Source organism: Arabidopsis lyrata (assembly GCF_000004255.2).
Source record: "Arabidopsis lyrata subsp. lyrata unplaced genomic scaffold ARALYscaffold_2, whole genome shotgun sequence".
NCBI classification, from domain to species: domain Eukaryota; kingdom Viridiplantae; phylum Streptophyta; class Magnoliopsida; order Brassicales; family Brassicaceae; genus Arabidopsis; species Arabidopsis lyrata.
Window position 1 is genome coordinate 13,609,597 of NW_003302554.1, and position 20,174 is coordinate 13,629,770.

A 20,174-nucleotide genomic window follows, 5' to 3' on the forward strand; every position below is an offset into this window, starting at 1 on the left:
TCTTTATCTTCCTTTTCTTCTTCAATCTTCTTTCTCTTTTTCGATTCATCAATCACTCATCATCTTCTTCTTCAACTTCTTCTTCGATCTATTACTCAACAGCTTCTTCTTCTTTGATCCATCACCAACATCTTTTTCTTCGATTCACCATCTTTGAACATCATCATCTTCTTCGCCTTTCAGATCTATACACGAGCTCCACCTTACAGATCTCGCCGCCGGTGTCTCCAGTCATCAGTTCGTCGGTCGTTGTTGCTTCGTCGATTTCTTCTCGACACAAAATCTTCTTTTTCTTTGTTTTTTTTTTTTATTTGTCCCCAATTATGTTTTTTTTAGAGAAAGCCCAACACTTAATTCCACAAAAAAAAAACAGACAGCCCATTTTTGGCCCAACACTTAATTCCACAAAAAAAAACAGACATCCCATTTTTGGCCCAAAACAACTAAACCGAAATAACCAAATTGCAAAAACCGAGATAACCGTGTCCGAACCGAACCGAACCGAAATCTTAGTCGGTTAGTTTCGGAATAGCATTCAAATTCCGAAATAACCGGAAAACCGAGAAACCGAATCCGAATAAACCGATCGGGTCCAATTCCCAGGCCTAGTAGGATCTCTACTCTTAAGATGCCCAAAAATACATGCCAAGGTGGCTCGGGCCCTGCACATGCTATCGAGTAAGGATTTTTACCGTGCACTTGTGTCTTCGATTTTGGGCGGATACATGTTGGTCTTCCTAGGCTCGTGGTTCTTCATGACTCCCTTGTGTTTTGGAAAATCAGGATCGATCAAGGCTTATGGGTCTTGGGCTTAAATGGGCTGAAATCCTCCTTTGATCGCTATTAGATCTTTATCGTCCAAACTGACTCGGGAAATTAGTTCATCGGAACATGTCTTGGTATGTTTTTGCTTGGATCATTTTCTCATCCTCCTCTCGGATGAGCATGGATTCGAAGTCCTCATCACCAAATAAACTTGCATACTCATTTTTTTTTGGATCGAAAGCATACTCATTTAACAACAATAAGTTTCTCTACAAAAGCATACTCATTTTTCGCGTACTCATTTTTTTTGTCTTTTGATTTCACTTTAGATTTGGAGATTATATTTTTTTTACTTGTGCTTCTAGTTTTAAAATTTTTATATTTTGATATTTTTTATTAATACTTAATAGCATGAGACAAACTCTTCTAGATTTGAAAGATTTATAATTATGTAGTGAAATTCCATAGTAATAATACAAATATTGCAGGAATCTTATTAGGGAATATACACTATGTGGCCTTATTACATACAAAACAAATTCCAAAATGACTTTCATTTTGATTTATTTGAAAAATCTTTATTAGTGTGACAGAAATTTCCAAATTTCATATTAATATTTTGGAGGACACGCTAAAAATTTTTGGTAACACATTATATAAAAATATGACATGCTATTTTTTTAAACATAATACGTAATTTATACAAGATCCACACTGTTTGTTAAAAATCATCTACGAAAAAATATTTTCTTGACTTATGGTCTTGTCACCTGTTTTTTCTGCAAATATTGCCAAAATTATGTCATTTTAAGCAAGTTATTTGAGTTTTTTTCTTCCAAACGCCAGAGTGACCAAAATTTACAATGTGTCAACAAGCTTAAAATATTTTCATAACTCTACAAGAATATACTTATAGTGGATCCATGGTATTCATGTTGTCTGATTTTACATATGAGATATATTAAATTAATATAGAGTATATATGTGAATTGTGAATTGTGAATTGTGAATTGTGATGTATGAAAGTTGTCATATCTTTCAAGGCCTACCACACTGTGTTGTCTCAAAAAAGTAGGGCATTGTTGAGTTCTTAGAGTTGTCATTTGTGGGGCCAAACATTGAGGCCCATTGTGACCAAATACGATAAACTTATTGGGCTAAATGGGCCCAATTATAACTTATCTTGTTCTCCATAATTTTTTTTTTTCGTTTTGGGGTGCATCGACAAATGACTGTTCCTTATTTACTTAATTGTTTCGCAATTGGAGAGGATAATATCCAAAGGAGGAAGATGAGATCACACATGGGAAGTGTTTGATAGAAAGAGATGGGACTGGTGAGAGAAGTATAGCCATAAGAAGCAACTTTAAGAATGGTGAGGTTCAAAACAAAAGAAAGCTATCTTACACACTCATTTCCCTCTTTTGTCTCCTTCACCAGTTCCTCCAAATTTTAGATTTTGACTTGACAATCATAGCATGGGGCGATAATTTATTTGGATAAAGTTAATCGTTTATATAACATATATGTATACGATTATGATGGTATGTATCGTCCAGCGAAGTCATTATACAGTTTTGAATTATTTAAATTATATTCACTCATTTCACTTTCAATTGAATATTACAAATGTCATCTCAAAATCCAATAATTTGATGTGCATTGTGTAAGTATAACTAATTTGACAACAAAGTGTTTAGTAGTCGTAATCTACAGGTGACAAGTAATATGAAATGAAAAGAGTATATATAATTATATATAATGACCAGGCCATCGAAGTGTCAGTAGCACTACCGGACGACTTTGGGGAGTTTTTAAGGGGGAGATGACCAAGTCGTAGGTTACTTTAAATTTTCATTTGTCAAAGATAATAGATTATCTTTCATATTAACTTTGACCCATATTAGGCTACGTAACTTTGGAATATAAACTAATTAAATACTTGGCTGCTTTAATTGAAATCCAAATTTGTTTCAGTATTTGAAAATGTGATTGCATATTAGGGATTGGTTAGGTATGACTGAGATGTAGATGGAACTGTCAATTTTCAATACCGGGGGCTCAAGTGTTCTTAACGTATCATTTTCAACTTCTACACCCCAAGACAAAAACCCTTTTAATTTCTAGTTATGTCTTTGTAGTTGTACAACGGTACACCAAAACCATATCACGTGTCATCTCCCTTGGATTGTCACCGCACGAGTGGGCTCGAATCTCATGTTAACCACTACTTAATATTCGTGTCATGTCTATGTTTTGCCTTTGTAACCATTTAATATGGAATCTATACAACGTGACCTTGCCTACTTTTCTTTATATTTCTCGGTAGTTCTGATTTTTTTTTCTGTTAATACTAAATATAGTTGCTAAAAGGTTATACATAAAGACATCATAATCTTGATTTATAACCTTCTAAACCCCGGACATTCTTTATATTTTAAAAGGTTTGATTATGTTCGAATCTTGGATAAAGAGGATGGAACCAACAATTTTCTGACTTGAAAATATCTAGATTTTAAAGATAAAAACCGATTAGTTTTTATTTATTTATTTTGCGGACTAATCTTCTCAAACTTCAGTTTCATGAGCTAACGTTTGATTCATGATTTATAATATCCAGCCAAATTAAAGTGGATTCTAGATTAGACTAAAAATTTTGAGCCCTAAAAATTTGTAGAAAGGTAATGGGTTGGAATCCCTTTCAAACTCCGGATCAAACTAGTGTGATTTGGTTTATATCCTTACTTATAGGGTGTAACTGAGAGTAATTAATTAGAAGAAAAAGGAAGAAAATGAATGAGAAGAATTTAGAAGAAAAGAAAAATGAAAGTTGGAAGAAATTTTTTTTTATTATGGGTGTGACTCGTTAAAGTTAAAAAAAAAAAGAGAAGAAAAAAGGTAGAAAAAAAGAGAAGAAAATAAAATTAAAATGTAGAAGAATTATTTCTACTATATAATTGTAGTAGGAAGTTTTAATCTTTTTTATGTTACTTTTGAGATGAATTGGGAAGAAAACAATTCTTTCAAATTTTATTTGACTGGTTAACTTTTAGAAGAAAATAGAAGAATTGTAATTGGGAAAAATGTCATTAAAATCCCCAACTTATTCAAAACGTTGATTTAAATCCTCAACTCACGACGAAACGAAATAAATATCAAACTTATGTTGACTTTCCAAATAAATATTAAACTTATGTTGACTTTCCAAATAAACACCAAACTTTCATTGACTTGGCCATATTAGGCATGACGTTAAGTGAGTTAACAGACAATGTTAACGGGATTAATTTTCTATTAACAGATCCGCTAATTAAAAATGACAGTATTGTTGAACTATAATCAAATCTCATCTAAGTCATATAACCTAAAATCGTATTCCTATAAGTTAGTTATTTACGTAAGAGTCACGAATGTACGTACGTATAGTTGTGTCTGTTCGTAAAGTTGTGTCTTTTCGATTAACACATGTACGTATACGCTGTTTCGTGTTGTATAAGTAGATCGAGTCAAACTCAATAACATCATTGTTTGTAATACATTTTCTCTTATCAATAAAAATCAAGTTTCTTCATATTCTATTTTTCATTTTGGTTTTGTTCTTCATACTCTGTTAAAACAGAGTTCGTTTGTTGATCAAAAAACTAACAAGTATTCCTTCTAAACATAAAACGACGTTGTTTTGTATTAACTGTTCAATAAAATCCCGAGTTTCAAATCATACTCTATTTAGGGTTAGGGATTTTGCTCGATTTGGGGATCTAAGATTGACTTTAGGGATTTAATTCAATCGTTACGACAAAACGACGTCGTTTTGTTGTTATATGAAACAATGTCGTTATCAATTAACATATATGCTAACAGAAAATTACCTCCGTTTACGAGATCTATTAACTCATTTAACGTCGTACCTAATATGGCCAGGTCAACGGAAGTTTGATATTTATTTGGAAAGTCAACATAAGTTTGATATTTATTTGGAAAGTCAACATAAGTTTGATATTTATTTCGTTTTGTCATGAGTTGAGAATTTAGTAACTCACTTAACGTCGTACCTAATATGATCAGGTCAACGGAAGTTTGATATTTATTTGGAAAGTCAATGAAAGTTTGTGTTTATTTGGAAAGTTAACAAAAGTTTAATATTTATTTGGAAAGTCAACATAAGTTTGATATTTATTTTGTTTCGTCATGAGTTGAGGATTTAAATCAACGTTTTGAATAAGTTGGGGATTTTAACGACATTTTTCCCAATTGTAATTCTTCTCTTTATTTTTCTTCTATAAGATGCTAACAGTCACATCCTATGTATTTACAGGATGAATCTTTTCATTTGTTTCTCCTAAAAGTAGAAGAATCGAGAAGAATTTGGTGGACAACAAATATTTTTTGACTGGCAAAAAAAATAAACTAATTGAAAATATTTTTATTTCTTCTCATTTATTTTCCTCTATCTAAGCTAACCACTAGAACAATTAATTTTACGTCAAGAAAAACTATTTCCTTGACAATGATCTTCTCAGAAAACAATATGGATAAGATAGTATTAGAAACTCGCTAACTGACCAAGTGAACTGTTTGCACCACTGTAAAGTCAGATCTGACTTGAGTGTCATGTCTCAATTTCTCCTGCTCATCTAGCTTTAAGTAGCATAATCCATTTAGTAAATAATTTAATTGGAAATTGATGAACTAGTAGTAAATTTAAATCACGTTGTTTTTTTTTGGGTTTATGTTCATATTAGTAAATTTAAAATGATAAATTCCCCAAAATAGCACTAAAACAAGTTTTATGGACAATTATAGCACACACTCCATAAACTTTCAAAAATAGCATTAGTTGATTAACTATTAAGTTTTTGTTCTATAATTATTATCATTAGTTTATTTTTACCAATAATATCACAATTTTTATATAAAAACTATTCAAGCAAAATAAATTAGAAATAAATTTAAAATATTATATTTGGGTTCTTTATTTCCAATTTAGGGTATATATTTCCACCATGTAAAAGAGATATTGATTCATTTTAATATTGAATTTTTGTTATTATGTTTGGGTTCATTAATTCCAATTTAGGGTATATATTTCCACCATTTAAAAAAGAGATTTTGATTCATTTTAATATTAGTTTGTGGGATTATATTTGGGTTCCCTCATTCCAATTTAGGGTATATATTTCTACCATTTAAAAGAAATTTTGATTAAATTTAATATTAGGTTAGTGTTTGCTCTTATTTTCTATTTAATTAAAGTTTAGGGTGCTATTTGTGGAATTTTAGAAATATTGTGCTAATTTTGGAAAAACAAACTTTTTTGGGGCTATTTTTGTCAATTGCCCATTTAAAATCAAGTTTATATATGTTTATATTAAGTAAATTTAAAATCAACTTTATTCATGTTCATATTAGTATATCTCATAAATTTAAACCATATATTACAGACATTTATTGTAAAGTGATTTATACCAATATATAAACAACAATATCAGTTTGTTTCTAATTTACTATTTCTGCCCAACGCATCTCTAAAATAAAAATTATATCTATAAGAAGACTATTCGAAGTAGTAAATATGTACGCTTATGAGAGTGATTATAAAAAATATCATTTAGCTTGATTTACATAATTAATGATTAAAGATTTAAATGTCATGGAGGAGTGACTTCGAAGCTCTTCAACAAATGATAATTAATGGCACAAACACATAACTCACTAAATTATACTACAAGTCTACAATTGAAATTACCATTGAAATATCAAATATCTGATCGACATGCTCTCCCCACAACATCCGTTGGACATGCTCTTTCCACAATATACGAGACCATAACGCACGACTTTGCTTACAAAGTTTTATAACTTCCGATAAGTTTTGCATCAATAATCTAGCAAAAAATTGCGTTTTTTGGGAATCGACCCCCTGATCTAATATAGAAGACTTTAAACTCTTAACCACGGGACTAAAGGTGCTTTAACATAAAATTTCTTTTAATTGATAAAGAATATTTTCATGTAATGTTTATCTTTTCAAAAAGTAAATTTGTTCTTCAAAGAGATGCTAATAATATAAATCGGACACATAAACACACGGAACAAGTTGTGTTGCGTACGGTAGTTTTTCATGTTTTGCACATTGTGTCAATGGCAATCAGAATCAGGCAATGCAAACTGCCTTAACCTAACGTTCATGGAACAATCAAACATACGTCGATTCCGAGTCACCATTCAACTAATTAACATATCTTTAAATACATACATACGTGTGTGTATATATATTCATCTATGCAAATTTAATGAGGTCATGGGTTGTGTGTGGTTTGATGTACATAAGCATAAAGATTTTCAAAAATGAACGACAATATTAAATCCAAAAAAAACACTCAAAGTTGGAATCCAAGGCAACAAGAGACGATAGGTCCACATTATCATAAATACAGTCAATTAAATTTCCTACACCTTATCAGAAAGCTCATAAAAATCAAATGAGCCCACCTTCTCCTACAATTAAGTTCTTCACCCACGCATTTAGTGGGTCACACAAACTCTTATGACTTGTGTCCCTCCAAATTTTCTAAAATTCACAGCATGCATTCAAAACATTTAATCCAAAAAATATAAAACAATCGTAATCCACTATTATCAACGTATATATGAGTATCGAATGATACGTTTACGACCCGTATATTCACATACTACGACTTTATTTAATAATGAAGGAGTTACATATCACATCAATTGTTATATAAAACCTAAACACCTTATATTCATTATATCATTCCTTAGCAACTTGTTCCTCATTCCCCGCAAATCAAGCATAGAAAGAGATACTCTTGGATCATCCAAGTATCCGATTCTCAAACCGTAAAAATATAATGTCCATGAAAGGGATCTCATCAGCAGAGCCAGATAAGCTCTCGAGGAGAATATCTTTGACCAACAAGCGCAATTCCGAAGAGCTTGACGTGTTTGAGGCCGCAGTGTACTTCGGCTACAATGAAGCCTCCTCTGGTGACCATAGACCTACACAAAAGTATGGCTATAACGGAGCGAGAGAGGAGAATCCTAGGCGATGGGGAATATTAGGAGGAGGAGGAAGAAGAATCAGCTTGGATTTGCCTATCAGATGCTCAGAACAAGTGCACCATCTTCAACAAGATCATCATGAGAAGCACGAAGTTACAACAATCAAGGAGAGACTTGGTAACGTGAGACACAAGCAACCGAGCTCACCAGGTGGGAAAATCGCCAGCTTCTTGAACTCCTTGTTCCATCAAGCAAGTTCGAAGAAGAACAAATCAAAGTCAAAGTCAAAGACAAAGCCAACGGATCCAGAAGTGGAAGAGGAGATCCCTGGAGGAGGATGGATGAGGAGGAGGAGGAGAAGCAGTATCAGCCATTTCTTGAGCTCAAGCAGATCGAATTCAATCACCACCACCACCACGGCATCATCATCATCAAAATCTCTGATGTCGTCTTCAAGCTCGGGTTTCAGAACTCCTCCTCCTTATTTGAACACTCCCACCAAGAACTACAAGCAGTTCTTGAACTACACTTCTGCCACAAAACAAGTGGGAGAAGAGGAAAAGAAGACCAACAAAGAGTTCTCTTGGCTGGACGAGAAACTCAAGGTGATGGAGAGCCTCTCGGAGAATCAGAGGATTTGGGCTGATGATGACGATGATGATAGGAGAATAAAGAGAGAGGGAAATGATGATGGAATGGAGAGTGATTCAAGTTCTGATCTCTTCGAGTTGCAAAACTACGAATTGTCTCGTGGAGGCTTGCCAGTCTACGAGACTACCAATGTAGCTAACATCAACAACACTCATATATAATCAAAACTCTCTGAGTGTCATAAACTCCATCAGATCTTGGTAATAACACCCATAAAACAAATTGTTTTTTCAGATTTGTTCTTGTCTGATTGTTCTTCAGTTATATGTAATTCTTTTGGGTTTCTTGGATTTGTTTGTGGAAGCTTTAATGAATTTTTTTTTTTCTGTATGAGATTGAGGTAGATTTGATAAATACCTAGATTTCTTGTCTATCACATTGTTTTTTTGTTTCCATCTCTTTACGTTTTTTCCTTGTAAACTATATTTTGTACAATATTGTTAATATTTTAGTTATTAGAGTACGTGGTAAAACCATTTTTATTTCAGTAGAAATCAAAGATTTGTTGAAAAAGTTTGTCACTTACATATTATTGAGCTAAATTCACCGACCGGAAAAAAAACTGAGCTATATGTTACGGACCATATATATAAACCGTTGATACATTGGGATATAACAAACATAATTATCAACGAATATGTTGTCGAATTGGACTTGTATTCTTGTAGTAATTAACCGGTTAAGTTTTGGCTGGCTGTTTTTTCCTTTACATTTGTTGGTTAGTTATAAGTCCATTTTTTGTCGTCGGTTACGAGTCTTACAACTTATGGAGCCACTAGTTCTCAAATTAAATTTTGTATCGATAACATGAGAAAAAGACAAAGAGACAAAAATTGGGGACCAACAACGATCTCCACTTGCATTTTTTTCCTATTAGCTTAATAAATAATATTAGATGTACCAATCTTCAAGTAAGTCCTAAGTAGAAAGATCTACACAGACAAAAAAAAATCTTGAGCTCTAATATTTTGTGTATATATAGAAGCCGAACTATCTAAAACATGAAGAATTAAAAATAACTTATATATAACTAGAGAAATATAATTTTTAAGAGAAAAAAATAATCTAAAACATATGAGAACCGAGAACGCATGCTATTCCGAAAATAAGGATATCATTTTTAGCGGGTCCAAACAAGTTGTTTCGAACCTCAAGCTTAAGCATGCAAGCCACTGCTGAAGAATCATTCATAAACGTTAATATATTATTATAAGAACTAGTACCCAATAACTTAATCTAGTATGCGGTATGCCTAGACGTTTTTTTTGTTGTCCTGTCACGAGTTGCGTCATAGAGCTTCGATAGAAGTGAAAAAGTATAATTAGTGTTTTGGCTGAAGATTGATTTATCCTTAAAAGGATTTATCAACTGCTTTAGATAATTGTATTAACAAATTAATCAAGGACAAAAGAGATATCCAAAAGCTTTTGTCATGCATAGATTGCGCTTGCTTTTCAAGTTTTATTTATTAATGCATGCCTAAGGCATACGGAGTACTATATATATAGCCTTTTTATTTTTGGATTAAGACGACTATATAGCTAGCCTTTCTAAGGATAATTCGGATGTATTGGCTGGTCGTACGTTGGATATATATCCGACTAAAATCTCTTTTTGATTGTGACTAAACTCTTTTTGATTTGTGTTTTTTTTTTTTACTTTGAAAGATCTTGTGAAATTGAAATTTTAACTTTAAAAAAAACATTAATCAGTGATCGAAATACATTTAATGAAAATTAGTCTTTGGTCTCATGCCAACAAAAGATAATTAATATTAATTCCACTTCAATCACACACTAGCTTGGTTAAAAAATTATATATCGAGTTGTATTCATCGCAAAAACACTGTAATTATACATATGTAATTAGCCATATATATATGCTTTTTACTTATTAGTATTTCAATCGGATAAGGTACTTTTTTAAGAACAAAAAATTTACAAAATAAACCAAACAAAGCAGATAATTGTACAATCCTACAATGAACTCATGCGTAGTGGCAACAAAAAGAAGGAAACAAAAGAAAAATACTCATGACGGTTGAAACAATGATACATGTCACCTATATAGACTAAAGTCGGATATATGAAATGTATAAGTAATACATATGGCTTTCTCCTATCATCTAGTGGGTGGAGGGTCCAAACATGTGATAATCATAAAGTTGAGGTAATTATGCAAAGTAAAATGATATAATAATTAATCTTGCGAATAAAGACACTCACAAATAGTATGTTAGGAGTTTTGTTAGATGAGTTAATAATTAACGTCATATATGCAAATTTCAATAAATTTTTATTTATTGGACCGGTTATACTAAATTCAGTTTATTCAGTATAAATCAATGTTATTATTCCACTTATTCGGTATGAAACCAATGTTGTCGTTCGGTTAAAGAAAACTTCGTTCGGATCACAAAATATTTGGCTCAGTTTTTTTCTTCTTCTTGTATCTATTTTTAATGGTGCCACTATGAATAAAAATAAATTCTGGTCTTCGATCTAAAATGTAAAGTTCAAAAACCTGAACTTTCCATCGTTCTCAAATACTATGACAGTAATCATGACCAGTCTTTTTGGTGCACACTGACTGTTACATCATGATTCATGGAGTAGTATTTTTAAAATCTTTTGAATTTTCGTGAAAATGGAAGAGACCCCCATGGGCCGTAAATAGACCTTTACTATGCTACGTAAATTGATGGACCTGGCTTTGCAAATTGGAACCAACACCAACTCTTTTTTTCACATATCCGTTTGTTTTAATTTTTAACTTTTTCAAGTCTTTTTTTTTTTTTCCTCTTTTTTTTCCTTACTTTTTCAAGTCTTTTGACACACATAAAGTCATAAAAGTATATGATCGAATTTACTTACAACTTTTACATTGTAATATATGAGAAACGATCTAATCATATAAACGTGTAATTTACATAAGAAATATCAACAGCAAACAAGAACAAACAAAATGAAGTAATTAGGACTTAGCTTTAGATTCCATCACCTGAAAAGTGCGGTTGGTTGGCCAATAAGGTATGATCTGGCTCCCACCAAAAAAAAAAAGATTTTTAAGAAAATAAAAGAAAAGGGGTTGATTTTGTAATAAAGCAAAAGGTTTGGGGATCGTCAGAAGGCTTTGCCTACACACTCTCCACCACCAATCTCTACAATTCGCTGATTCTCTAATATTTTATTTATTCCTTTTGCGACCCCAAAGTTTCTTTTTCGTTTGAGGAAACCCACATACATAATACATTCTTAATTTGGATATATATTCTTATTAAAACGATTTTTAAAAGAAAATTAAGCCAAAATAATAATGTTTCCAAGTTGCTATATAAAATAGGCTTTTCCCATGTTGTTCTTTTTTTTTTTTTAATCTTTACAATCTCATCAAAACCGCCAACAAACCAAATAATTTAACCAAAAAACGTGTTTGTCAAAATTGTAAAACTTTCAATGGGGACGATGTTCATTGTGATCTTCATTGGTTTTGATTGTGATCAACATATTTATGTCATATTTAAGTATACATGTGTTCGAGATAGTCTGTGAACACATCAGTTTGGTTGCTTGTCTCTACGTCAATGTGAAATACATACCACCATATTCGTTGTATGTTATTTGTGACTAAACCAAGATTTTGTTTAGGTGTAATTGTTCCGAAAACAATCGTACATCACCACAAAAAAACCTATATGCAATTTACTCGGTTACTTTTAGCATATCAATAATTAACTAAGCTAAATGAACCTAAAACTAGTTTTACCAATGGTAAATTGGTAATGATTTAGTGGTAGAAAATGAGACATGACGTCAACAATTTGTTCTTTCTTTAAATTCGATTTGTGTACTTGATCAAACGAAATAGTGTCACGTTTTAGATGCTTTTAAGTTTTAACAGCTCGATGAATAGACTACTCAGTCGAAAAACACTAGCCATTCAAAAGGATTTACTCGTACTTGTTCCTATTACCCGTTGTTTTGAAAAACAAACACAATAAATTACGGGTTTTACTTCACATTTTACCAAAAAAAAAAAAAAAAAATTACGGGTTTGTATATAACCAAAACATTTGTGTTTTTAACAGTGATATAATTCATTTTAGATGTGCTTATATTTTTTTTGTAGGGCTGGACATTGATTCCTGTTAGTTAGTTGTACGCATGGACATATAATCCGAGGTTTCGAACCGATCCGAAAAATCTTATTTAAATCGGTTTCGGTTATTTAGTAAAACTCGATAGGATTTCATATAGAATGTGATTCGGATTTCGGTTTGGATCGGATAATATCCGAAACCCAATCGGAGATCCGCTAATCCAAAACTTTACATTACATATTATTAATTTTATGCTCAATTCGGATCGTGTAATTTAGAATTTCATGTTTGATAGGGTAATTTTTGGATAATTCGGATAATTTGGATAACTAGGATCGGGTAATTTGAATTTTATCAGATAATTCGGGTATTCCGGATCCAAATCTAAACCGAAACAATATCCAATACCTTTTGAAAATCTGCAGAAAAATACAAAATTTAAAGAATGAAAAAAAAGGGAAGAAAAAGAGAGAGAGAGAAGTGGAGAAGAAGATGGGTTTAGTGGAAATTAGGCCTGGACATATGGGTAACCCGTTTAGATTCGGGTAAAACCCGTTCGGGTTCGGGTTAAATGGGTAATAAATTTACGATCCATTCAGGTATTTCTAAATATTCGGTTCTGGTTCGGTTCGGGTATCGTCGGGTTCGGATCGGTCTGGGTAATAAGTATGAAAACCGAAAAAAACCCGAAAATTAGGGTTCCCATTGGGTTCGGGTCTAAATAGATAAAATTACCCATAAACCCAAAATATGTCTCCATACCCGAAATTTTAAACCATTTTACATGCACAAAACATCAAATAAAAAGAATAGAACATAAACATGACATCTAAATCCAATCCAAAGTCACAATGATTAATAGTTAAAAGTTAAGAGTAGAGAAATCCGAATATGTATATGAAAATATAAATCCGATTATCTAAATATCAAAAACATTGAACTAGATAGAATTAGAAGTCATGGTCAAAAACAAAATAGTCGTCTTCCTCTCAAACCTAGCTGCCACCCCCAAAAAAAAATTTCAGATTGACCTCTCCGGTGGCCGGCGCTTCTCGCCGTTGCTGTCGTGAGAGGGTCCAAATGTATTTCTTTTGTTGTCTTGTTGGTTTTTGTTCTCTATATGTTAAATCCGGTGTTGGTGGTGAAGATCTTGCTTTGATGTGACGATGGAATTTCCCGGCGAGTCTTCACGGCTTGTTCAGCAGTCCTTTCTCATCTCCGGTTCGTTTTCATTGTCTCGCTTGGCTGGAGTCTCTCTTGGGTTTGTTTTAGTTGTTTAGTCGTGGTTAATTTAGGATGGTTTCAATCTCTGGCTTGCTCTTCATTTGAGAAGCAGTTGCTTTGTTGGCCCTTTCTCGTCGGATCGTGTGTACGTCTTAGACGTATGGTCCAGATTTTGTGGCTCACAATCTCTGGTTCTTTGCTTTTGGTGATAGCCCGTTTTGATGGCATGGTTTTGGTTGGATCTCTAGTTCTCCTTGGATTTGTTGATTCTTACTCTCCCTCTCTTCGGTGGTCTTTATTGTGAGCTCCCCGATTCGATCTGTTGCCTTTCTTGTTTGGAGTTTGGTGTCATCGGTTTGGATTTTTGTCTCTACACTCAAGACCTGATCGAGGTCTGGTCAAATCAAAGACTTTTATCGAGGCGTCAAATTGTAGTAGGTTTCTACATCGCCGCTTCCGGAAGATTTGCGAGTCTTCTTGTGATTTGCTTTCGTCTTGCCGGATATGAAGTCTAGGATTATTTTATTTGGGAGGTACTCTGGCTTCATTATAGGAGGTTTCGTTAGCTGCTAACGGATTATGTTCATCCACTGTGGTTGGCTTTTGTTCATCTAGGAGTAAGGGAGATCTTTTGGCAGTCTTTTTCGTTTGAGATCTTAGTTCCAGCTGCTGTGTTTCATTTCGCTTTTTGTGGATTGTAATTTCATCGTTTTCAAATGTTTCCCTGTAACTTAGGGCTTCTGTTTTCCTCTTTTGGGCTATGACTCTGGGGATATCTCGTTTTTCCGCCGGCTTAGTTTCTGGGGGTTAAAGTCCCGCCAGTCTTTGTATTCCAAGAACGTATTTCACCCGTGATATATAAATAATCTTTCAGACGAAAAAAAAAAAAGATAGAATTAGAAGTAGGATTGTAGCCTTGTTGGAAGTTGATAGATGGGTGATGACTGAAAAAATATCTCTCATAAGCTCATCTTCCACTATTATTTAAGACTATATGACTATATCTATATACGTATATAAACACATATGTCTTCAGTTTCGGGTTTATAGGTACCCATTTATGGGTAACGGATAATCCCCGATCCGAACCGATATTCACAGGTTGACCAATACTCTATCCAATAAGGTAATTTCCGAATACTCTAATCCAACCCGATTTTTTCGGTTCGAATATCAGTTCGGGTATCGGATCCGGTTTTTTTTGTCCATGCCCAGTGAAAATCATGTTGACCCCAACAGTATCTGCTTCGACGTCACCTCTCACCTTATTCCTTCGATTCCCCCCATTTTCACTTTTCTTATATTTTCTCCATCTCTGTCTCTTTGCTTGCTTCCTATACACAGTTCTTCTCTGTTCCTCTAATCGGAAGTATGTATATTGATTCTTATTCTTCGATCTTCTTTTTATGATTTGGTTCACCTCAATTGCATTAGATGGAAGAGAAATACTCGAAATCTCGTCTTAAATTATATATGTTCTACTGATGATCATCTTGTTTGATTGCTTCCTTGATTAAAGTATTGATTTTTATCTTTGTTTCTTGTTAGGGTTTGAATCTTTTCGTCAATTTTCTATCTGGGTTTTGTGCCAGTCGAAGGAATAAGTGAATCGTCGTCTTGGGTTTTCTCAATTAAGAATAAAGTTTCCTCCTTTTAGGGTTTTTGAATTTACTTATCGAATTTGATTATAGTGTTGGGTGATGGATGATTCTTGGAGCTACGGGAGAAGCGTTTTCATGTCAAATGAAACTCTTTTACCTTTTGATTCTTTTGCTGAGAATAGAAGATTTGAACATAGATTCTCTAATGAATTGAGGAATGATAATGATGATGTGTTGATTTCTGACATGGCTGGTAACTCCAATGGATTCAGTGCTGTTTCTATTACCAAAGTGGTTCCTGAAGAGGAAGAGGAAGAGAACCAATCTTCTTCTTCAAAGTTGTCTAGTCACGAATTGAATAGGATAGATTTCAAACTTAGGAGCATTTTGGATTTAGGAAATGATGATGATACATCCTCTAGAGGTTTTGCTCTGCCAGCTAAAAAGTCTCGAGCTTCAAACCTTTGCTCTCAGAATCCCTTGTGTCAAGTGTATGGGTGTAATATGGATCTGAGCTCTTCGAAAGATTACCACAAAAGGCATAGAGTTTGCGAGGCTCATTCTAAAACTTCCGTGGTCGTAGTTAATGGTCTTGAACAGAGGTTTTGTCAACAGTGCAGCAGGTTTCTTCTTTCTCCTCTCAAGTTGTCGTTTTAACTAACATATCATGCTTGATGGATCTTGATTGTTTGTTTCTTTTACCTTTTTCTTCTGTTCAGGTTTCATTTCCTCTCAGAGTTTGATGATGGCAAAAGAAGTTGCAGAAGGCGATTAGCTGGTCACAATGAACGAAGAAGAAAACCTGCATTCTATTTCCTACCGGGTAAGCGCCATAAGCTTCTTCGCACCTCTCAAGGTACTCAGTCTCTGTCTTTTCGCTATCCATTGATGTATTGAATTAGCAAACTTGTGCAAGTTTGAATCCATTCTGTGTGTAAATAGGTGTAGTAGGCAACAAGTTTCTGGAGAATCCATCGTTGGTATTGCCAGAGTCATTTCCTGGTAGTCTCTTATACAGAGTAATAGATGACGACGACCACCGTGCAAGTAGACTCGTGAGTTTCAAAGATGAACCTACTTGCTCTATGTTTCCTGCTATTGGGCAAAACAGCAGCAGAACTTATGAATCTAAACCAGCGATTTATTCAGCGGAAGTATCCTCTATTTGGGACTTACATGAGACGGCGGTTTCACGCTCTACTTGTGCTCTCTCTCTTCTGTCAGCTCAGTCCCAACAACACTTGTCTCAAATTCCAAACACAACATTCTCAATCACCCAACCAAACCAAAATCCCAATCACCCATCACAAGTAGACTATCATGAAATGGAACCGTTATGGATCGATCCTGGCAAGACCAATTCTGCTGGTTCTAGTTCATGTAAAGGAAAAGGACCATCCACGGTTGATCTACTGCAACTGTCATCACATCTTCAAAGAATCGAGCAACAGAGGAATTACACTGGTGATGTGAAGCAGGAATATAACGAGCTTTATTTCCCTGGCTCTTAAAAAAAGGTTACAACATTCTTATTCCTTAAAACCGGTTCGAGCTTCTTGAGATTTTCTGCACTATAGGACAAGACAAGCCTGCGTGGTTTGATTAGTTTATTAATTTGGGTGTGGTAATTATTAGATTGGTGAAATAGATAGAGGAATGAAGAAGATCAAATCATGTTACAGGTATTATTGTAATTTGTAACTGTTGTGTTGTTATTCATCAGTCAATAATGTTCTGAAGAAAATTGCTTCAGATATCTATGCCTGTTTCTTTTACACAGCGTTTCAGTCTCTTTTTTTTTCCGGACAATTTGTATATATAATTGTAGTGAATATTCGCTGAAAAAGTGAATTTTCACTTTTGTTTTGTTTTGTTCTGTACACTCACGTCATCTGAGATTCTCGAATTCGAAGTTAGGATGTTGAAAGTTGCAAGCTAAGTCCTTGGAAAAATATTATGTCCTAGATGGAAGAGGAATAAGCAGATAAATTTTTGATAGGATTAAGACAAATAAAGACCAGACATAAACGTCCAAAGGGACATAGCAAGTGACGTTACTTTCAAATCTAAAGACAGACAGAAATATAAAGTCATAGAAACTAAGGCAACATCATTTTCTGCAACATGACATACATAAGGAAAATTACATGAACAACACAAGATGAGAAAAACGACGCAGCCACTCGCACACGTGCATGCGTTTGTTATTTTTGGCTTCTTTTCCCCTGAGATTTTTTTTTTCACTTCTTCTCACCGAACCCCAAGCCCTAATTGAACAAAACATTTGAATTTTAAGTCTGTATATAATATTGTATATAAATGTCCTTATCCAGACTGAGTTTGTATAGCGTACATGGATCATGTTGTGGCCTCCGGAAGTAATGGAAGTAGGAGAGTTGGGTATGTACTTAGCCCACTGTTTGTGACATTTTTCAATTACACAAACGAAATTGTGAAAAAAATATTTATTAATGAAAAAAATGGTTGGTAACAAAAAAAAACTTGTCGTCTTACATTTTTGGCAGCAGCACTGAAAGCTTCACGGTGTGGTATTTCCGGATTAGCACTTTTGATTCGTTGGATCTCATCCCTTTTTATATTTTTCAAAACCAAAAAAGATGAAGAAGAGTAATTTTATATATAATTAATGTTTATGCATTAAATTTCATAATTTGGAAATGAAGAATATATATATGTCAAAGGTTAAAACCTCATGAAGCGGTTGTATGCAGATGGAAGTCTCTGCTTCTTCTCAGGAGCTACAATACAAAAAGATGTTCAACAAATTATCATTTATTATGTAGATAGTGATTAAATTTATAGAAGAAAAAAGAGTCAGAAATGGTAATAAGCTTAATTACGTTTAACGACAAAGGGTGGTGTGGGGGATGGTGGCTGGTCGCTGGAGGTAGAGGAAGAGGAAGAAGAAGAGCTTCCCTTCTTATACTCACTCCCACCAAAGCTCTGCATCTGCTTAATTAAGAAAATTACGATAGGCTTAGTATCACATTTTTTATTTATAAAGAATTATACTCATATGTATAACTATAAAGCAAGTGTTATATACCTGAAGGGTGAGGCTGACATGGCCTTGGAGAGGAGGAGTTGTGGTCAGAAACGAGAGGTTACCGCAATGTCCGCATTTCACTGTCACAGTGTCAAGCATTCTCTTCAATGGTATCCCAACCTATATATGTATGTAGATTAGGTTTACAATTAGTTCAAAATTTTGAAGAAAATTTCACAACATAAACAACAATATATAGATTCGCATGCATGACATATTATCTACATAAATATATAAGGGTCATGCACGTATATATGCTTAGCCATCTTCTGATTTGTGTGGGTCACTTACCGCGAGGATGGTGTTGCAGATGCTACACCGGACGTAGTAGAGATGTTCGGTTTGAGGGGAAGCCCTTGAAGCTGCCATGGTTGGTTTCTCTTCAAGGTTCATGATCTTTAGCGAATGGATTGAAAACCGCTCTTGAAAGAAAGAGAGAGATAAAGAATCAGAAGAACTTTGTAGAGTTAGGGTTATGGTTATTTTATGAGTTAGAAGGCTTGTATTTATAGAACAAACATAGTGAGACCATGAGATGTATAGAGAGAGGGAAAGATTGTCCAAGTGTTGGACGTATATGCAGTCCATAATTTCATTTTTATAATTTATTTTAACAACAATTAATATATATCTTATCAAAAAAAAAAACCAATTAATATCTTTTTTTCTTTTTTTTTACCAATTAATATCTTAAACAAATGACTTGAGGTGTAGACACGAATTTTGGAGTGTGACATTATAATTTATGTGTTTTCTAGGGATATCTTACTTACTATTCTATTTTGTAACCACTGCAATAAATGTTTTAACAGATAAAACAATTTGGAACAACAAGTTTAATTTAAAAAAAAAAAAAGTTTAATTTGACGATTAATCTACGTTTCCGCATGATTCGGTAAGATAAATAAATTATACTAATATATTATTAACTGACTTTTAAAAAAGATACGCAGAATTTAATGTAAAAACAAACTTTTAACAAATTAATTTTATGTCAAATCATATATATGAATTAAATTAAAGGGACCGGATCTAGGGCTTTATGACTTTTATCTGTGTTGCTACTATTGCGGATGATAGTACATACTCCCTCTGCAAAATCTTGCAGACGTATTTAATTTTGCTTCAAAAATATCAAGACTCTAAATGTCACTCCTCGTACATTAGTTTTTGCTATAATAAGCTGTGCTGAAGATTATTCAATCATGTTTTTCGTATAAATATGATTATTTTTTAGTTAACACTATACCTTAATTAATCATGTGTTATGTGTAAATAACTCATAAGTACTAGTCCAAAATTAACTCAAGATCAGAATGAAAACAAACAATCCAATACTTTCCTATACATCAATATTTTCAAAATAAGCAGATATACATGGTGTAAGATATATATTCATGACCATTGGTTTAAGATCGATGTATATATATTTTCACTTTATATTCACCAGCTTCAACATCGTACAGATATTAATTATGACACATATATGCGATGCAAAATGACAAAAAGAGATGACCAATTAAGATATTAAAATTATATATTACATAATACATGGTGTGAATATGATTACATTCATTCAAGTTTGATGCCAGAAGTCTTGACTTGCCCACATGTTATAAATTAAGAATGGTCCTTTCCTGATCTTTGATCTGTTCCTTTTTTTGTTTCTCTCATAAAATTTTCACGCAAAATGATTTCACTGTAAAACTGAGAACAAAACTTGTCATGATTCACAACTTTTTTC

The 20,174-nt window shown here is 33.4% G+C and overlaps 3 protein-coding genes across 4 annotated transcripts; 2 read left to right on the forward strand and 1 right to left on the reverse strand.

Annotated features, from left to right (window-relative positions):
• The first annotated feature begins 7,153 nt into the window (after positions 1-7,153).
• LOC9324768 (protein BIG GRAIN 1-like E) lies at positions 7,154-8,894 on the forward strand. The gene has a single exon (XM_021010113.1). It carries the CDS (start codon positions 7,638-7,640, stop codon positions 8,598-8,600), a length of 963 nt encoding a protein of 320 aa, XP_020865772.1. The 5' UTR covers positions 7,154-7,637; the 3' UTR covers positions 8,601-8,894.
• Positions 8,895-14,977: 6,083 nt separating this feature from the next.
• Positions 14,978-17,140, forward strand: LOC9323289 (squamosa promoter-binding-like protein 6). Of its 2 annotated transcripts, XM_021035888.1 has the most exons (4): positions 14,978-15,131; positions 15,311-15,986; positions 16,083-16,219; positions 16,306-16,874. In XM_021035888.1, exons 2-4 carry the CDS (start codon positions 15,463-15,465, stop codon positions 16,872-16,874), a joined length of 1,230 nt encoding a protein of 409 aa, XP_020891547.1. In that variant the 5' UTR covers positions 14,978-15,131; positions 15,311-15,462. The 2 variants fall into 2 exon arrangements, with proteins under 2 accessions (XP_020891547.1, XP_002887224.1); XM_002887178.2 differs by having other exon boundaries at positions 14,979-15,986; positions 16,306-17,140.
• Positions 17,141-17,335: 195 nt separating this feature from the next.
• Positions 17,336-19,000, reverse strand: LOC9323290 (protein CRABS CLAW). Its single transcript, XM_002888659.2, has 7 exons — positions 18,722-19,000; positions 18,431-18,550; positions 18,225-18,333; positions 18,074-18,122; positions 17,878-17,953; positions 17,717-17,779; positions 17,336-17,630 (listed from the first exon to the last, which is right to left on the reverse strand). Exons 1-7 carry the CDS (start codon positions 18,821-18,823, stop codon positions 17,604-17,606), a joined length of 546 nt encoding a protein of 181 aa, XP_002888705.1. The 5' UTR covers positions 18,824-19,000; the 3' UTR covers positions 17,336-17,603.
• Positions 19,001-20,174: the final 1,174 nt, after the last annotated feature.